The 20,668-nt window shown below is 39.8% G+C and overlaps 1 protein-coding gene across 1 annotated transcript; it reads left to right on the top strand.

The window, feature by feature from the left end:
• The first annotated feature begins 202 nt into the window (after positions 1-202).
• GJA3 (gap junction protein alpha 3) lies at positions 203-17,549 on the top strand. Its single transcript, XM_089775577.1, has 2 exons — positions 203-348; positions 9,092-17,549. The coding sequence occupies exon 2, from the start codon at positions 9,109-9,111 to the stop codon at positions 10,633-10,635; it is 1,527 nt and encodes a 508-aa protein (XP_089631703.1). The 5' UTR covers positions 203-348; positions 9,092-9,108; the 3' UTR covers positions 10,636-17,549.
• The last annotated feature ends 3,119 nt before the right edge of the window (positions 17,550-20,668 follow it).

Raw genomic sequence — 20,668 nt, 5'->3', positions numbered from 1 at the left:
GAACCGGGCTTGGGTGGGAGTCAAACCTTAAGTTCCATCAAACTTTTCCTCGTCCAGGCGTTTGGTGGGGGCGGGAGGGGTGTGACCGTCCGTCTCCCTCTCCGGTAGGGCCCTCTAGAGAGTGGCCTTAGCTGCCACGGGCCGGGCCGGGCTTTGTGGGCGGGGGTGGGGGAGCTGTGTGGTAAGCTGGCAAAGCTGCTGCATTGGGCTCGGGGAAGAGGTGGAGGGAGGGACGCTGCCCGCTCAGCCTATAGGCGCGTGTGTCTGAAATCCTGCGAAGTCGCACTCCGGCATGGGCAGTTGTGCGCTGCACGCTCCAGTTAACCACTTGTGGCATCCCAGCTTCAGGTATGATTGGTATGTCTGCCCACCCCTGCCGGGGAGCCTGGCTGGCCGGCCTGGAAGCCGCGGGGGGCCGGGGGGGGGGCTGGGCAGCATTCGCGCGAGAGAGCCTCTTGGTCCCCCCCTTTTGTAGCATTTCTCTCCACTGCCCTAGTGTTAGAAGGTAGCGGTTCTGTGCCGGGGCCTGGCAACGTTATCAGTGACTAACTGGCTCGCGCTCTCTGGAGTCCCCAGGACAGAATGCGAGCCAGGACCTGCTCCCTGGGGGGATATTTTTGTATTGGGCCGAGCAACATTTTTCCTTTCGGGATTTTTGAATGAGCCATGACTCAATGCTCTCTGGATTTAAGGCTTTCCTCCTTGACAGTAATGCTACTTCGGCAAAGCGTAAGTACTGGTGGCCGGCCTGCCTCGGGGTAGTAATAACAACAAGCTTGCTAGGCTCATTCACGGGCTTGGGGTTTTTTTGCGTGATCCGCCTCGGGGGGAAACACAGCCCTGCCTAGGCTCACATGTCGGATTTTGGCTTTGGCTATGACCGAGCAGGATGCTTCTTTCAGAGTGTCGATACAAATATGCTGCCTGTGCTGGGTTGAGAGTATTTAGCGATGTTGCAATAGAGGGTTACGTGTGGGAACTCCTGTCAGTAGGGCTGCGTTTTTACGTTGTACATTAAATAGGGACTCTCCGTCTGTGTGTGTGATCGCGCCTCACTGAAGATACAGTTAGGCCCGGAGTTACTCTTGAACATAAACACACTCTTATCAATGTGTCCGCCCTGGTCGGAGGAGCCAGAGAGCTGGCACAGAGGCCAGTGCAGATGTGCACCGGAAAGGTGTCGCAGTTGTCTCTATTGGCAGTGCCAGTCTCGTCTGCCAATCACATTATGAAGCGACGAGGTCAAGGAAATCTGAAAAGACGTAAAAAGAGCGAGGAAGGGAAACGATGTTCTTTTAAAAGCGCCGCTCTGCTGGGAATAGGCACCAGTTGACCTGGCACTAATTGCGCTGGCTCAGCAGTTTGCTGCCTGCTGAGAGAAGAGCCTGCTGAGGGTGGTACCCAGAGACCTGTAACGCAGGGATTCATAAAAAGCACGTTGAGATAATGAAATGGTAAATTAAGCATTCTTCGGACAATGCTAGAACAGCGTTCCGTACAGAATATACTAAGTCTTGTTTCATTTATGTAGCGGTACCATATCTCTGTTGTATTATCCCGAATGATACTATCTATTTTGTCTTTTATTTCCCCCCTTCCCTTCATGTTATTTAACCACAGCTACTGCCAAAGTTCAGCTGGAAAACTATAGTTATTCTCTTAAATAAGTGTAGCCCTAAGATACATTGTAGTTCCCTTTTTAGTCTTGTGGTAGAAAATTCTTCAGCCAACGGGGTTTTTCTTTTAGCTTCTTAAAAGGTTCAATAATATGTGATAAACAAAATGTATCTCAATTGTTTTGGGTTTTTCTTTTTCCAGTTATATCTTTTATTACCCGGAAGGATAGAAATGTGCTTGGTTTTTTCCTAAGCTGAAATACCTTTATTTGAAGGGGGGATGGGGTGACCCCCATAGCGTGAGCCTACCTATTAATAGCAAAAGACTAGGAGGTATTTTTACACATACCAAACCATGTGCTTACACAGACAACAATCTCTGGTCTAATCGTTACGTCAAGCTGCATCTGATGATCGTTCAATTGTTCAAAATCCCAAACTATGAAATACTTGAGACATTAATGAGCTTTTGACTCCCCGGAAAGATTCGTAGTTCAGTTAGGGAATGTTTGCTCGTGTAAGACTTACACAGTAGGCATTTTTCTTTAGGCAGACTCCTTTCTCCTTGAAGAAATCATGTAAGATCGAACTGTTACCTGAAATCGTGACAGCATGAACTGCCTTATAATAAAATGTGACTGAGAGGAACCAGCATTGAACTGAAAAAATAAAATCCCGCGGTAGCTATTTTAGAATAAAATATATATCCAAATATTTTCTTCGGGTAGCGATATGCCTGAGAGGGTTTGGAACATGATCACTAAAAGAAGTTTTAAAAGCCCACCCCCAACGACAAAACAATTAGTTTCTTTTCGAACTTGTAGCAATCACAGTCACCAATAGCTGCTTTGAAACGCATTTCTCACAAACCTTACACATCCCTCCCGGGGACTCTGCAAGCCATTTTTTGCAAGGAGGGAGGAGAGTGTACACTTTTAACTCAGAACTCGAAGGGTCTGTCCATCCTTCCTAACTTTCCGGATTAGGCAGTTTTCAGATCGATGAGATTAGTCCTCTGTGGGCATCTGAGAGATGCGTCACATTCATGCTTCAGCCATTCTAAAAGCAGATTTCGTTTAAGTCCCAAAATGTTTCTACGGTACCCTGGTCGCTGCCCATTGTTCTACATCTATAAAATAGAATAATTTACCAGAAAAACTCTTCATTTGTAGAAATCTAAAGTGGCAATTAAGATTTTCTGTTTTTTCTTTTTCCTGAGGGAGGTAAACACTACAAATTTGTTCTGGAACTATACAAAAGGATGCAGCAGATGCAGGTTAATGGGCTTGCTTCCAGAGGTCCTTGTGCCTTTCTTTTACTCTGGGAAAACTCTGTTCAGAGAAATCAGTGGAAATTTTAAGGACATCAGGAACAGGCTCAGAGATAGTAATACAGCCAAGTAAGGTCAGCTGATTTGAATGATTTGTTGTCACAGAGTTTTTACACTGTTACAAATATGATAGATCCCAATGTTGTAGCATTCCTCCTGGATGCAACTGATGTATGGTTGGCATAAAGGACTGAATATTAACTTTTTAATGTTTTAAATGAGGTTGCAAGTTGAATTTAAAGGAAATATTCTGTTTACAATCCCTCTCCATGAAAGGAAGACAGTTTGGTTCAAATGTTTGTTCTTTGTGTACAATTTATAGCCATTTTTACCCAGCAAATAAAACAGTGTATTGACCCTTTCTCAGTTTCAGTTTAATTTGAAGACATCTGATCATAAATATAATAAAGATGACATGAAAAATCCTTAAATTCCAGTTGTATTGTAACACACTGGAAATCTTGTGCAATGTCACATCTGTGAATCACTTCTACTAATTAAAAATGAATTAAAACTACAATGGACAATGACTGAGATGTCTGGTAATTTAACGAAAAATTAGATGTTAGTTCGTTTTAAAAGTTCTCTCATCTCAATGCCATTTTTCTCACAAATACAATCTAAAACAAATAGGAGATAAAGATATAAAATATATTACTATGAATAACAGAATGAAAGGAAATTTAGATTTTATGTTAGGAAAATTCCTGACAGTGACATCAATTAGGTTTCAAAATAATCTTCCACAGAATGTGGCAAAAGCCCCATTTCTGATATATTTAAAATGAGATGTGACAAAGTATTACACACACATTCTCTCTTTTGGGGGATAATGCTGCTGAGTCAGGAAATAATGACTTTATGGTTGTATAATATTTCTAATTGTGAAAACTCTTATCAATTTTAAAGATGTTTCCATTGATGAGTGATTTTGCTCACTAATGGATATAGCAATATAAGCCTTGAGTAATATATTGAATTAACTAAATGGTTCTGGTGATAAAACAAGGGGATACAATTGTGAGATTCTACAATTTATATGTACAGACAATTATAAATAAAATCAGGTCATACCCCTTCACAATGTATGTAATGTACTCTGTCATGATATCTTTAATTGTGGCTGAGTTGCAGATAGGACCTGAATAAATCCCTGAAAAATAATAATGGACCTTTATTAATAGCAGTAATTTAGAAAATCCAAAGAAGACCAATTTTTTAAGAAAAATTTGCTAGAATGATGAAAGCACTCAAGTATTGGCTGCTAATTTTTTGTTTTTTTTTGAGAACCAGATATTTTTCTGCAACTATATTACATTAATTTTAAAAAGTGACCAGTATACTATAAAATTTAGAAGACTAAAAGTCTTAACGCAGCTACAGTAGAAATCAGATTCAGTCACTAGCCTTTTCAGTGCTTGTACAATGTAATGTTAGTGCAATATTAATTGCAAAACTGTGGACTGTGTAAAGTAAGCTATTTAAAACCAAAATTGCAGTAGAAGCCTAACATTGCAGGATCTGCAATATCACGAATGAAGTAGTGCCATATATATACTTTTTTTCTCTTTTACACACCCACACATACACATGCACACACATTTGATGTCATACCATTTTGTAGTATCAAAGTTTGTTTCTCAGACAACTATGATGCTTGGATAGTGTAAGGATAGAATTTTCTGAATATTTTTAAACTGTAATAGCCAAGTTCTTCTCTCCTTATTCATTCAATTACTTCCATTATACTAAGTCTATAATAACATTCCATAGATTTTTAAACCAAATTCCTCACTGATTTTTTTAAAGCACAGTTCCATAATTTTCAATGACATAATACGGCCCAAAGGAACTACTGTTGAAATCTTTGCAGGTACTGTTTTACTAGTATTTTATAAACATGTTGCTTGATTTTGCTCAGAGCAAGTGAAGATAACTGGTGACAAAGATGACTGTTTCCACCACCATTGCTATCATTGACAAAGCTACACAAACAAAGCTAGGACCCTGATGGGAGATTTAAGGTCTGATTTCCAGAGATGTTGAGTATTCCCAAGTCAATTGGAGATGCCAATGCTCAGCACCTTTGGAAATCAGGCTCCTGGCACATTTTAATTTCTGTAATATATACATTATAGAGGCATTGATTACAGCTACATAACTAAAACTGAATTGAGTTGTACACTTCAAGCAGGTATTCAATTGCTTTGTTATGATTAAAGAATATTCTGTATCCACTCAAAGAACACTTTTTTTCTTTGAGTATTGAATACATTTTCTGATAATACACAGGAAAATCCATTAATTAACATGTGGGCTAGAATTAATTTTTAAAAGTATGTCAAGAAATTAAGCATTCTGTCAGGCCAGTTTTTGTTCCCAATAATCTTAGCCCAGGCATTACATAACTTTAAACATTTCTTTAATAATGCTGATGCAATGGAAAAATTATAGAAAATAAATTGTTTAATTTACTGGTAATTTCCCCTGATACCCTTCATAAATACAATTTTCTTTTTTACAAGATACTAACTAATATAATTATCCTTTAGAGAAATTCACCAAAAACACACCTACTTTCAAAATGTTCACCATCTCCTATTGCTCTGGATAGAATTGAACCCCAGGTTGCCCTTTGCAAAGATTGCCATCACTGCCATTCACCATGCCCTCATAATTCTTCTTTCTGCTTTTCTTATCAAATAAGGGCCATCAACTTTCAACAGTCTAGCTTGGTGTTGCTTTTACTGGGATCAATGGGAGACAGTGGCCATCTTTACTGAAGATAGCCTGTGGCCTCAGTTTCATCAAGAGCAATGGGTGAAGGAAACCATTTTGAAAGAGGGTAATTATGAGTGAGTTTTTACAAAGGAGAAGATTTAATGAACCAGCCTTCAGTGATAGAGAAATTTAGGGATAAAATTATCCTTCATCCTAAATACTGATCTTTCAAAAACTACCTATTTCACTTGGTTGACTAAATAGAGAGAGCAGGGAAGGGTAATCTTGTGTGTGTGTGTGCAGAGGAATGTGAAATACAGAAGAAAGGAAGTAGCTTGATTTAAGGTTGATAGTTCATATCTTCAAATCATTGGAATTATCAAACTCATTTTACTCTTCATTTATAACCATTTTAATAATAAAAAACTCAGACAAAAATACATGAAAATAGAACTATGAGTGAGAGTACAGGAAGTCCCCGGGTTACGTACAAGATAGGGACTGTAGGTTTGTTCTTAAGTTGAATTTGTATGTAAGTCGGAACTGGTACATATTGTAGGGGAAACTCTAGCCAAACATTTCTCCAGAGCTCAGTTTTATTCTCCCACACCTCACTTCCCTCAGTCCTTTATTCTCAAGCTGAGGTGTCTGCTGAGAAAAGCCGCTCCGCATCTCCCTGGTCTGCTGGGGGAGGCGCTAGCTTTGCGTCTCCCTGGTCTGCTGGGGGAAGCAGCTAGTGCGGGGTTGCCTCACCCCGTTTGTAAGTAGGGATTCGATGTAAGTCGGATCCATGTAACCCGGGGACTGCCTGTACATTCATTTAGGGCAAAAAATTACAAGGTTAATTATCTCTGCAAAATTAATAATCTCCTTAATTTAAAAATATCCTCTGAAACAAATATTATAAACCTAGGAGATTTGAAAGCAAGATTGAATTTGGAAGAAATGTAAATGTGTTAAAGTACAGAAATGTACAATTAAGATAGACAATCTTAACTCTACCTTGTAATGATATACTGAGACAAAATGATATTTAAAAAAAAAATCTAGGGTGCCTTTTAAAAAAATCAGTTTAATTTAATCACATAGTGTATAGTGCCACAATTATTAATCATTTGGTATTGTGTTTTAATAAGCAATACAATAGCTAATTTTTCTAGAAGACCTAATTTTGCAGTGATGGAAGGAAGAAAAAATGCGAGCACTATATGGTTTTCTTAAATTATAAAACAACTGCACATTTGTATATGAAAGAATATAATTTTGAAAAAAAACAAGCATTTAATTTCTATGTAATTCCAATCACAATCCTATTGAATATATTTTAACTGAGTAATTGAAAGATATACTACAACATATAATATTATACAATTCAAAAGCACATTTTTTGAGGGGAGGAAAGCAGAATGAGATATTTTTACTTCTGAAAAAAAAAGAATGGTCTGAATAGAATCAGAAATAGAATGTAATGTAAGTAACAAGTATTCACTTTCATTACTTCATTCCCTTGAGAAAATAAAGTGGTGTATTTTACGTATGATTATAATGCATTAAAGAAAATCAGTTCCTGTGATGAAACAGGATGTTAATGTCTAGATAATTGTGTACAGAAGCTGTTATACACGTTACAATTTGTCATGAAGACTGTTACCGCAGATTTTGAAAAACCAGAGCTTTGCAAAACATTGGACACTACTGCTATAAATCCCTGCCAACAAAATATAAAAAGAATGCACTTTATGTGTGTCAATAAACAGAATAGCATAAATAAATAAATAGAATAGCTATGGAAAATGCTTTGATACTTAAGAAGCTAACAGCATGCACACACATATAGTATGTACAATAAAAGCTCTGTTATCCAGCACTCAGTTAACCCAGAAAGCTCAATTAATCGGCATTTCTGATATTTCCCAACTCAAATCTTTATTCTAGTAGCCAGGACTAGTATATTGCCCAGCATGTTATGCAATTGCATTTTATGCACTCTCTTTTTATGCAAAAATGGCAGAATACAAGCAAACTGATATCATGGATTAATTCAGAAAGGCAGCTTCTGAGGTGTGTCAAAAGGTCATAACAGATTCAGCCCTATCACTTACACCTTCTACAGCTACAATGATAATTAATTTTGATAATCAGGGCTCAACAATTAGGGCAATCTAATCACCCGTGGCAAGTAGATTTTAGCCCAGCACGGCGCCACAGTGCGGTCTGCACATGCGCTGCGTGCCAAACCGTGCGGCTAGTGAGCAGGACTTGCCGCTGCTTGTCAAGCCCTGTTGATAATGATGACCCCAAAGCACTGCAAGACCCTGAAATGACTCATGATTATAGGTGCTCCCATTTTTGGTGCCCAATTTGAGATCAGGGGCCTGATTTTGAGATAGTGTGCAGTACCTGCCTCCTGAAAATCAGGTCCCATTAAAGTTTCAAAACCACTAGACATTTTTGAAAGTTCAGGCTTACCATTTTTATGACTAACAATAGGACCATGAGGAATTTCTCTGCTAAATTATAACTTTATATAGCAAGCACCTGGGTTCCAGTCTGATGTTATTTGGCAAAATAATCTCATTGAAATACTAATTCCCAATATAAGCCAACGAACAGGATATTGGGGACAGTATTCATTTATACTACTCATCTCATGGCTTCTAATAGTGCAGTCTACGTATTTCAAGTTTCTTGTATCAAATGTTCCCTTCTGATTTAAAATAAGCAAACTGAACTATTATTTTACTTTTCAAGAGAACATTTTTATTGTCCAAGTAAACATTCACAGCCATAATTACAACATTGGATTGTAAACTCTCTAGGGAAGGGACCATCTTTTTGTTCTGTGTTTATATAACAACTAACATAATAGTATCTAGCACTATGATCAGGGCTATATTATTATTATTATTATTTATTATTTATTTATTATTGTTAATCTAATAGTGTCAGCCAAACTTTGTATAATTTGGCAGTTTTATCTCACTAACAACAATGATACAAAGATTAAAATTAAGGTGTTCTAAAAATAGACAAGAACAATTTGTTGATTGGTCAGCATTTCCTAGATAAGGGAAGTAAAGAAACAAGCAGGCTAGTACTTTGATATTTAAGTCCTTCTATTACAGATTACAGGTCTGAGTCTCTACTGCCTAGCTTCCTATGGTTGACACACAGTACAAGTGAGGTGTAAGACACTAGCAACCCAGAATTCTCTATTTCCTTACATTGATAGTCACTTTTTACACTGGTCTATATAATTCTAAACACACATACATGCAATATTCTGTAAAAGAAAATATTCACTCCAATTTTAATACCTGTCAATTGGCATGAAACATAATAGTCAAATATGTATGTGGGGATTTATAATATTATCTACTTTTCTATTTTTTTTTATAACACTGCTATAATGTTCTTATTGTAGGTTAGAGATCTGAGACAATGGGTGACTGGAGCTTTCTGGGGAGACTATTAGAGAATGCACAAGAGCACTCCACGGTTATTGGCAAAGTTTGGCTGACGGTACTATTTATCTTCAGGATCCTGGTGCTGGGGGCTGCTGCTGAGGAGGTCTGGGGAGATGAACAATCGGACTTTACATGCAATACACAGCAACCTGGTTGTGAAAATGTCTGCTATGACCAAGCCTTCCCCATTTCTCACATCCGCTTCTGGGTGCTGCAGATCATTTTTGTCTCCACACCAACTCTCATCTATCTGGGCCATGTGCTGCACATTGTGCGCATGGAGGAAAAGAAGAAAGAGGCTGAGCTAAAAAAGAAGGGAAGCAGCAGGAATAGCAGCCCCCAGGGGGGAGTAGCAGCATTAAGTGGTGACAGAGGGAGTAGCAACAACAACAGCACCACTAAGGAGGAACCCCCAAAGAAGGAGAAGCCACCAATCCGTGATGAGCGGGGTAAAATCCGCATTGGGGGGGCTTTGCTCCGCACTTATGTCTTTAACATCATTTTCAAAACTCTGTTCGAGGTGGGCTTCATCGTGGGCCAGTATTTCCTGTATGGCTTTGAACTAAAGCCACTCTACCGTTGCAGCCGCTGGCCTTGCCCCAACACTGTGGACTGCTTCATTTCACGGCCCACTGAAAAGACCATTTTCATCATCTTCATGCTGGTGGTGGCATGTGTCTCGCTGCTGCTCAACATGCTTGAGATGTACCACCTGGGATGGAAGAAGCTCAAGCAGGGCATGACCAACCAATACAGACCTGATCCACACCCCGCTGCCATGGCGCCAGCTACCACTGTGAGGGACTCCAAACCTCTGACTCTGCCACTGCCATCTCCGGCAGTGCTCCCTGCTGTCCCACCTGCTCTGTCGGATTCCCGTGCCATCACGCCACTGCTCTCGTCACAGACTGTGCCACCTTACTATGCTGAAGCCACTGCTAGGGCACAACCAGCCACCGCAGTTTCCTTGGCTGGCTACTCCGGGGCTCTTCCATTTGCCGAGGAACTACACAAAACTGCCACTCCCATTCCAGCCTCAACCCCAATCCCAACTCCAACTCTCGTCCCAACGCCTGTGCAAGCCATCACCTGCTACTTCAACGGCAGCAGCCAGGCCTTAGCTGCTGAGCAGAACTGGGCCAATCTGGCAGTAGAGCAGCAGAGGAAGCCACCAGCCCGCTCAGCAACCTCCTCTTCCCCCAGCAGCACCCGACAACAATCTCCAAAGCAAGAGGAGGCCAGTGAGCTGCCGCTGCCATTGCCACCTCTTTTGCCACCTGTAGCAGCTGTCAGTAGTAGCAGCAGCACCAGCCTGAGCAGGGGAAGCAGCAGCAAGTGGGATGCAGAAGGTGAAGAGGAGGCCACAAAGGCATGGCCATTGTCAGTTGCCTGCACCACAGTAGAAATGCATGAGCCGCCGCAGCTCATAGACACTCGGCGTTTAAGCAGGGCTAGTAAGTCAAGCAGCAGTAGAGCCAGGTCAGATGACTTAGCTGTGTAGGGTGGACCCCAGCACTGGGAGAAGCAGATGATGAAAGCAAAGGGTGATGGGGGTGAGACCACCCCAGGCCAGGGGGTGAGGGAGGCTGGGGTTCCAAACTTTGAAGCTTGCTGTTCTTGCACTCTGTGAGTTGTAGTGGGGATAAATATCTACATTTTCTAGTAGGTCAGGGGTGGCCAAAGTGCAGCCCGTGGACCAAGGGACCAATCCTCTTGTCATTGACATCAGTGACAGAAATCCCAACGGCAGCCATATGGAGGGCTTGCACAGATAACAGGTGGTGATGGTGGCAGCTGGCCATCTGTGTTCATGTGGAAGCTCTGCCAAGAGCAAGGTTAATACTCTTAGCTCTCACCTTCACTTCCATCCTGTCTTATATAAGCACTTCATGAGCAGAGGCCTTGACTTCTTTCCTTCCTCTGAAACCCCATGTAGACCTGTGCAACCAACTCCTTGAAAATGAGGATGGCATATTGCCTGCTGGCACCTGTCATTTCTGCGGACCAACCTGCCATATTAAACATCGGGGTGACAGCAGTCTTTTCCATTTAATGCAAATTAGGGCCGCCTTTGCACTCATGGCACATTGTCAATGCGACCCTGTTGGTTGGGCAAAGTTTGAGTAATCCCTCTAACAGCTTTTAGTATTCAGAGCTGCATCTTTGTATTATTATTACAATTTTTTACTCTGATCCATGAGGAAATGTTCAGTTTGACCTTCTGTCTGGTGTTTTGCCAACCGCAACCACACACAGTTTTTAAACCCATGTATTCCTGAATATGTTTGGTTAAATTTTGAGATAACCTCTGAAATTGCTGAGGAAACTAAACCATACCCCTCATGAAGTATTACACAGAACAATTTTAATTCACGAAGAAAGGATTATGGTTTCAGTACATTGTGAACCCTTATGTTGCTCGTGAAAACAATAGGTTAAAGTAGATTTCTGCATTTTAGACTATTACATACATGCTTATATCTGCTTAAGGTAGTTGGAAAAATGCATAATAGACATAAAATGAGAGAGTGTATACTTTTAAAGAATTTGAACATTTTTAGAATAAATTTGAATATGTAGTTTTAAATTACTAGACAGATACTTATACATTTTAGTTTGATCTTTGATCTCACAGGAAAAAAATAAGGGGAAAAGAAAGGAAAGTCCAAAGCAACATTGTTTCCTGCTGTATGCTGTAAATGTTCAACTGTGTCCTACATCAAACTGTAATGTCTTACAAACAGCAATGAAAGTAACTTAAAATTTCTTACAGGTACTGTCCTATTGCAACCCAGGTCCCTGCCAGCTCTTTAAATAGCTCCGTTCTGGCTTTTGCCACAGCTCAGCCAGCTCTTGCCAGATCTGCGCACCAGGGCGCATCCGCTTACTTTCACCTCTTCTGACAAACTGAAAAACAGCAGACATAGAATATACTGAACTGCAAAAAAAGGTGACTAAAATATCATGGCAACATTTTAGGGGCCTCAGGGCTATTCTGATTCCACAGAAATCAATGGCAGAATTTCTGTTGACCTCCGCAGAAGCAGGAGTGGGCCCTCTCATCTTGCAGTCCTTATTCTATCAAAACTCCATCCGAAATCAAAGGAAGTTTTGGGTGCAACAAGGAATGGAGGCTTAGGCCCATTTCCTTTAAAACAGTGAAGACAAGTGATTGGTATTTTTCTAAGGAGTCAGCTTTCCTTAAAAGAGGCTCAATCCTTCATTCCCAGGGTTACAAATATTCTCAGATAAGGCCGTCAGAAGTTTGAACTCCTGACAAAGCTGGTGAGAGATTTGGGTGTACAAAGTGTGCAGACTCAGACCCACGGTTTGTTCTTGTGGTTGAAGAGTTCATTTCAGTTAGTTGAAGTCTGGTGCTATTCCTCTGGCTGCCATAAAGCTAAACTTGTATTTAGCTGTGACATTCAGAGTACCTATCTCAGACCTGAAGAGCTCTGTGTAAGCTTAAAAGCTTGTCTTTTTCACCAAGAGAAGTTGGTCCAATAAAAGATATTACCTCCCCTCCCTTGTTTTTCTAATATCCTGGGACTAACATGGCTACAACAACACTGCAAACATAAGCCTGAACTTCCATAATTAAAATAAATAATGTTAATCTGTTCAAAGTGTGTTGGCCTGGCCATACAATACATATTTAGACAAAGCTGAGTTCAGCTCCTGCATAGCTAAAGGCTACAAGTTCAACTGTTAATATATGTTTTCCTGAATGTATTTATTTTATTAAACAATTAAGAGTATCTCCCATCAATACAGCCTAAAATGTGATATTTTAAAAAATATCCTAAACAGATTTAAAATTGCTTCTGAATAACCATGGAGCAAGAACAGGGCTCTGTTTTATGACCTTTATACAAGTTGTCTCATTGACTTCAGATTACCTATTTGTGGGAGAAAGGATTGTGGGATGCAGCTCTGTCCTGCTAAAAGCCCTTGTTAATATACTGATTAACAAGTATCAGCAGATAGCTATTATTTAATAGTCCAGTTTGAAGACATCTACTCATGAGCTGTTTTAAGCACATACAAGCTAAAATAATTGTGGTCTCAGAGCTATACCCATTCAACAGTGAAATTAACAGAGTTGATAAGATTATATGAATGTACATGAGGACAGAATTTAACCCTGAACATTTTTAGATCTACTAACATTTATAGCAGTTTCTGAATGTTGGGTCAATATATTGCTAAGGCAACATAATGTGCACCTCTATATTATGATAACACTTAAAGAACAGCATCAAAAGGCTGAATTCTGCGCTCATTTACACCTATGTGAAGAATAAAGTATCTCCAGCTGTATATTGATAACTAAGGCCTTGATTCAAAAGAGCATTTTGAGTACCGACAAAGCAGAATATGACTCCTTGTTACTGAGGGTCACTAATCCCACAATCCTTACTCAGACAAAAAACAAAAACACCCTGGATTGAGCCCATATTATATATAAAAGCCTAGGAGGAGAGATTGTTATAACTTGCTTAGAATCAACTGATATTTACTCTGCCATTTTCAGATTAACATGTGTCCTGTACAGAGTTCAAAGAGTTTTCTGGTATGTGACATTTTCATATATAGTTAGGGACTAGACAGCTGTCCTTGCAAAAGTTCCATTTATTTCAGTTATATAGGCTTGGTGTGGGAAAGGATACTTTCAACTCTAATATTGCCCTTTGGGAGAAATATGATGTAACAGCCTCCAGACCAGATCAACAATAGTGTGAAAAAAAATAGTAGATAAAACAAAGCAAAGCTACAACTCACAGGTTGTGTTTTGAACACAGGCTTCTGTAAATTCTACCAAACCAACTGTAAAATCTCAAGCTTCTTGGTTAACCACACTTTAAAGTGTTATAAATTGTTTCTTAATTTCAGTCATGATATCTGAGCTTGCAGTTCTTGCAGATGTAAATGTCAATTGATTTCAGTGGACATTGTCTCTTTGAAGGCTGTAGGATAAAAAAGGTGAACAAATTTATTTAAAAATATTGGCTGGGAAAATACTGAGAGTTTTACTCAATCTTTACTCATAAAAACCTCCATTTAAAATAAAAAAGAATCTACTAAGTAAAGACTAAAATAATAGTCTCAGGATTTGGCCTAGTACTCATAATATTTTAATATGCTTATTGGGCCTGATCCAAAGCCCACTGATATCAAAGGAAAAATGTCCATTAATTTCAGTCAGCTTTGAAGAACAGCCCATAATGCTATTGGACTGGATTCTTTCCTGCACTTCTTACTAAGGTAAATCTCCTGTTGGAGTTACAGAGTTTTCCCTGAGTAAAGAGCACTGATTCAAGCTATAGAGGATATGGGGTTTTTTTCAGCACAGGCCGTCCTTGCTATAAGTACAAGATAAAGTCCAAAAAACTTGGACTTATAGTGAAACAACTTAAAGTGGGGATTTTTGTCCCCATGGCTGGCTTCCATTTGCCTAAATTGGTTGTTGTTGGTTTTTCCCCTCCATGACTTAAGAGCGGGGAATGGGAGGACTTATAATGCATCAGCTCCTATAAGTAACAACAACTTTAGTGAGGAACGGATGTATACCAGGGTGATTTATAGCAGGGACGCCCTATATGTGGCAAGCAATTATTTTATGCCAAAAGGTATACATTTAAATCAGTGAGAACATTTGTCTGAAGAATATGTTTTTGAATAAAACTTAAAATCAAATTCAATTTGTACCTTACAGCAGTTTTAGAAAACAATTAAACATGAAGAAATAACAAATGTTGGGAAATGGAACATCATCTATGGATGGAAATATTTGTAAGTTTTTCAGATCATTTTGTCTGCCATACTTTGTTTCATTGGTCTAAAAAATGAAAATGGGAGATGATACTGTAAATGGACCTGACCCTGTAGCCCTTACTCATGCCTCATTCCTATTTGACTTTAAGTAGGTGTGTAGATCATTGCAGGATTGGAACATCAATAAGGACTATAGAATCATGTCTGATATTTTAAAGTTGAAAGAAGTACTCATCTTCACTGTGTGGATAGATGGTGGTGTACAGGCTTATTACACATGGTTGGTATTTAAAGTTGTAAAGATAAAAGGAAAAGCTAAAATATGTGAAATAAAAGATAAAGACAGAAAATGTCACACATTGGCCAAGGTACCAGGTATAGAGTATCCACTGACATTTTTTAAAAATCACTAGATTTCATAAGTAATTTTTTTCACAGTATTTTCACAATTGAATAAGTAGCATAAATACAAAACATTTTATAAAATGTATTTGCACATACATACATTGGGTTTTGGCCAACAGAATATTTATATTGTTTTTTGTAGCTGGGCCTGTTTAGTTAGTGCCGCTATCTGTTAATATAAAAGAAAATGAAGCACAGATTTTCAAACTGCACAGTTTCTTCCTTCACATTTTGATTCCGTGAAAACAGTCTGATAGAACTGCCTGGTAACATACCCTTAAAAACTGAATATTCTTTGTATGAAAGTCCAACTCATGATTTTTCATAAAGAAAAAGAAAAATGTGATCTTTAAATACTGAGCTCTCCTAGCATTGGTCTATATCATCTTGCGAACATGTAGCATGCACTGAAAAAACAATATAGGCCAAATTTATTCCTGATGTGATAGCAGCAGTCAACTGGTTTGCATAGATGAAGTTAATGGCTGCAGCTCAGGGATTAATTTGTCTCATTATGTTTGCTCTTCATGAATGCGCTCATCACTAAGTGCACTGATACACTGTAATTCTTCATATTATTTTTTTGGAGGAATATCTAACAGGGTAGAAGGAATAAAAAAAATTAAAACAACTCTTAAAAAATTAAGTATTTTTTTCCAGTTAGATTGGGAGCAAGTTGCTCTGCTGGCATAAATTGTCATATTCCATTGGTTAACACAAGCAGGGGATCTAGCCCCTTGTTTTTTATTTATTAAATTCCTTACTAGAGCTGAATTAAACAGGCTGATCTAAATGCATTTGTTTTATTTTACTCGGGTTTTCCTTGTGAAATGTGTGCTCTGTTTCTAACTTTGGTTTCCTGAAGTTTACATTATATTTTTTTATTTCAGAATTGTACATTTGGACTGAATACACTGTTCTGGAAGTTTATACTATGTAATACAATTAAGGCTATGATGCTGCCAATATGCAAATCCTAAAACAAAATGTCTTAATAGAAACACAGAACTCTTCAGATATAAGGCAGTTCCACTAAAGAAAATGCATTTCACATTGGGAATTCTTACTAGTAACCTACATGTCAGTTTCCTACATAGGTTTCAAATACAGGATCTTGATATACGGTATACAGGGAGCACATTATTGTGGAAAAAAATAAATGTCATCGTGAACTGAATTATCACAAAATGAAATATAGGTTTTACTATTATCTTTTTATGTTATATGCATGTTTAGGTTGTTTAATGGCAAAAATTAGCAGTGCCATCAGTTCTCTCTGTGCTAAACTGACAGTATGGCTTGAAGTCCTACACAAAACAATACTTGTAGCAAAACACTGTACTGTTACATTGTGGAAGATGTTGTAAAAGATCAATATTTTGTTTTCCAGATAAAAGCAAGGGTCTGGTCCTGCAAAAACCTTTACATGTGAGTGAATTTTTCTCATGCAAGTAGTACTATTGAAGGCAATAGGATTATTTGCATAAGTAAAACAATATTGATGTAAATAATAATTTGCAGGTTTGGGCCTACATTTGTTTTAATATGCAAGCTAATTATTGAGGTGTCAGCCCATTAAAAGATATGAAACAAGTGTGGGTACATTTGAACATGGGGAACATATTCCTATTTCCAGTTACAGTTTCTCACAATTAAAAGGTTGTATTGTATAAGAAGGCTTACTCAGAGGTTTCTTGTTGCCAAAAGGATGTCTGTCTTTTACACAGGCCTGCCAACAGAGGGGGCAAAGGGGGCAGTTACCCCAGGGCCTGGCAAGTCAAAAGGGCCCAGCAGTTGCCATGACCACAGCAGCAGTGGCTGGAGCCCCAGGCTTTTAAATTGTCCCTGGAGCACCGAGTGGCATGCTCTGGGTGGCTCTGAGGGCTGGCAGGGGGCTTGGTGTGGTGTGGTGCACTCTTGGTGGTGCTGAGGGCTGGCTGCCCCAGCCCTGCCCTTTCTACCTGAGGCCCCCCCTCTTCTACAAGCACAGAACCACTCCGCCCCTTCCCAGGAGACTGACAAGTCTGTTGCCCCCTCCCCCGCTTTTACATGACAGAACCTCACAAGAAAAGAAGACAATTTTCTGGACAGTCAGGGACTTTTAATTACACGTAAAGCAGCAAACTGTTTCAAGTGGTGTCTTTGAAGAAGTGCCTTATGTATTCAATTCTGTAAGAACAAGTTGATGTAAATGTTAATTTACCTCAAATGTTTACAAAACTGTTACTAAATAAACTTTTTGTACCATAAGAGTGTCTCTTTTAGATTGAATTTGCCATGTGTAGATGATCACTAAAACCATGAAAATTCTGGGGGATCAAACTAAATTAGATAATTTCCACTCTTCAGTTAATCTGCTTTCTTTTAACAATCACTCTTATTCAGCTGACTGAATAAGACCTGTCTGAAAATTAAAGGCTGATTCCTATGAACCGGCCATAGGCAGATTTTTCACTGACTTCACTAGAAGGAAGTTCTTGTTGCAGAGGGGAACTAAGAGATACCGCCCTAATCTTACTGCAGTCAGTGGCAGTTTTCCTATTGGCTTCAGTGGATTCAGGATTTCACCCTAGATTTTGACTCATACACGTGAGTCTAGGGACCCTTGAACAACTTACAGGAGGCCCCCGCTTTATAACAGCCCATTTTTCAACCCCCTGCACTTATGACCTTTTCCGTAAGTGTGGAAGAGTCCGAAATCCCCTGACTTACGTCCTCAGCCCCGCATTTACAATGGCGTACAACACCTATCGTAAATGCGGGCTCGAGTTACGATGCCCCCAACTTGCGATGCTATCTACGGAATTGACCGCGTTGCAAGTCGGGGGCAGCTTGTATTTAGTGGGGGTGCTGTGATTCATTGAATCAAACAGTAAATTCTATACATAATGAGAACCACTTTGAGCCAGGGAGTGCTGCAGTGCACATGCGCACACACACACACAGTTCCAGCACCTATGTTGGAGTCAGAATTCCTCCCACACTTCATCTTTCCTCCTGGGAATAGTAAGCTGTGGGAAGCCATTCTCATTCTCCACAGCTATTGTAAATGGGGAGTGTGGCCACAACTCCATCCATTTCCTGCTCATTCCCATCCCTTCCACAGACAGCAGGTAGGCTCTATGCTCATACACAAAGGTCCATATAGTTCAAGCAAAGGATGTAAGGGAATTTTATTCTGTGTGGAAAAGCAATCTCAGTCACAGGCTAAGTAATGTAATCCAGGTATGTATATAAAACATGGCATTTTGGAAGAAAATTATGCAAGTGGTGCTTTTTCCTCAGGACCAGGAGGTCAAGCTTCCAGAAGACTAACTTTCTGAGAGCAGCAGAATGGATGAGAGCTGTTAGAAAAGTTACAGGGAGTTTGCTTTTTTAGCTTTTTTTTTCTGTCCATGCATATGAGGTAAAGGGGCCAATTTCTGCTTGCCTGAATCAAATAACCTGTCCCGCTGATTTCAGTAATGCAATTCAAGATTAGGATGTCCTGAATTTGGCCCCAAATATCATTTACACACAAAGAATACCTAGCCTATTGGTATTCCCAAATTACTGATTTGCTTCTCTACTTAAATGCCAAACATATATGCATTTTGAGAATTAAGAAACTGATCCTGCAACCTTTATTAAAATACTGACAGGAGAAATCTCATAAGGTCTACAGGGAGACTATTCATGTTAGCAGAAGGGTTTATAGGATAAGGCCTTATGCTCTAATTTCTATTTAACATGTAGATACATATGGGCACCTGGCATCTTGTATTAGGTGATGTTTGCAAATTGAAAAACAATTTCAATCCACACTGAATTTCCAATTTCAATCCCCAGTGAAAAGCAAATTGAATCCACACTGTGGTGTGTAACTATACATATCTGTGACACATAAGCAGCAGGGAGTGGTTTCAGCAGCTCCCCTCTGCTGGAGCCTTTGTCTGCTGGGAGGAAAATTCTTGCTGGAAGAAGGCAGCTGGAAGAAGTGCCCTGCCAGATCATTCCTGGCTGTGTGGAAAGGTTCCAGCTGCAGGGAACTGATGGAGCCTTTCCCTGTTGTCTCCCCGTTGATGGAGTTTTTGCTGTGTTGGGAAAATGCTCCAATAGCAGGGAGCTGCTCTAGTCTTTTCCCACTACCTCCCCCCTGCTAGAGTCTTTCCCTACTCCTGAAGTCTTTTCCTGTAGTGGGGAAAAGCTCCAGCATCAGGGAGAAGCAGGAAACTACACTGCTAAAAACAGCAGGATAGAAAGAGAGGCATGGCTTGGCTAAGTCGTGCTCATCAGGGTTCTATGTGTGGCCCATGAGACTTTTCTGCTGGTTTCCATGTGCACAGTTTTTTTCCTACTGGTATTACTCAAGTGAGGTTCTCATTGATTGCACACAATATTGACCGTGAGAACCATGTGCTCCCTCTGCAGCCAAACAAGGTGCCTTACGGTTCAGTTGGCATACCCCACAAATTCTAGGTAACCAAGCGCAGTTACCAAAACTACCCTATCCTGGGAAACTATCTTGATTATGACAATCTTGCAGTCCACTGTGATGAAGGAGGGCCACTCATGCAGCTCATTCACTAACCTAGATTGCCCATCACTGATGTAGGCTACGTACCCACAGACACACCCACATCCTTCAGGCATGTCTTACCTCTACTTGCCTCAGTCATGCCTCACCAGCTACATGGCTTCTTAGGATATGTACACTACATGGTGCCAAAAGAAGCATGCTGTGGAGATGAACCCTTACACAATTAGTTGCTCAAGCAATTTGAACAAGACCAAAGGGCTACATCTACACTGACATGATTTTCCAGAAATGTTTTTAACGGAAAAGTTTTCCATTAAAAGCATTTTCGGAAAAGCACGTCTAGATTGGCAGGACGCTTTTCCGCAAAAGCACTTTTTGCGGAAAAGCGTCTGTGGCCAATCTAGACGCACTTTTCTGCAAAAAAGCCCTCATCGCCATTTTCACGATCGGGGCTTTTTTGCAGAAAACAAATCTCTGCTGTCTACACTGGCCCTTTTGTGCAAAAGTTTTTTGGAAAAAGACTTTTGCCCAAATGGGAGCAGCATAGTATTTCCGCAAAAGCACTGGCAATCTTACATGAGATCGTCAGTGCTTTTGCGGAAATTCAAGCGGCCAGTGTAGACAGCTGGCAAGTTTTTCCGCAAAAGCAGATGATTTTGCGGAAAAACTTGCCAGTCTAGACACAGCCAAGGAGTGTGACGTGAGGATGAGCCACTCTGTCTTGCCCATACTGAGAAAAGCCAAAATCTGATCATGAGCTATTGACAGATTAAGCCACCGCACAGTATCCAAACACCATAAAGCTTCTCATATTTTAGTTTTTTATCATTTCAAA

Source organism: Pelodiscus sinensis, chromosome 1 (genome assembly GCF_052426305.1).
Source record: "Pelodiscus sinensis isolate ZL-2025 chromosome 1, ASM5242630v1, whole genome shotgun sequence".
NCBI classification, from domain to species: Eukaryota; Metazoa; Chordata; order Testudines; family Trionychidae; genus Pelodiscus; species Pelodiscus sinensis.
This window is presented reverse-complemented; position numbering and strand designations above follow the sequence as displayed.

Excerpts from the sequence above, each read along its gene's own strand:
- GJA3 (XM_089775577.1), top strand. The coding sequence starts at position 9,109 with ATGGGTGACTGGAGCTTTCTGGGGAGACTATTAGAGAATGCACAAGAG.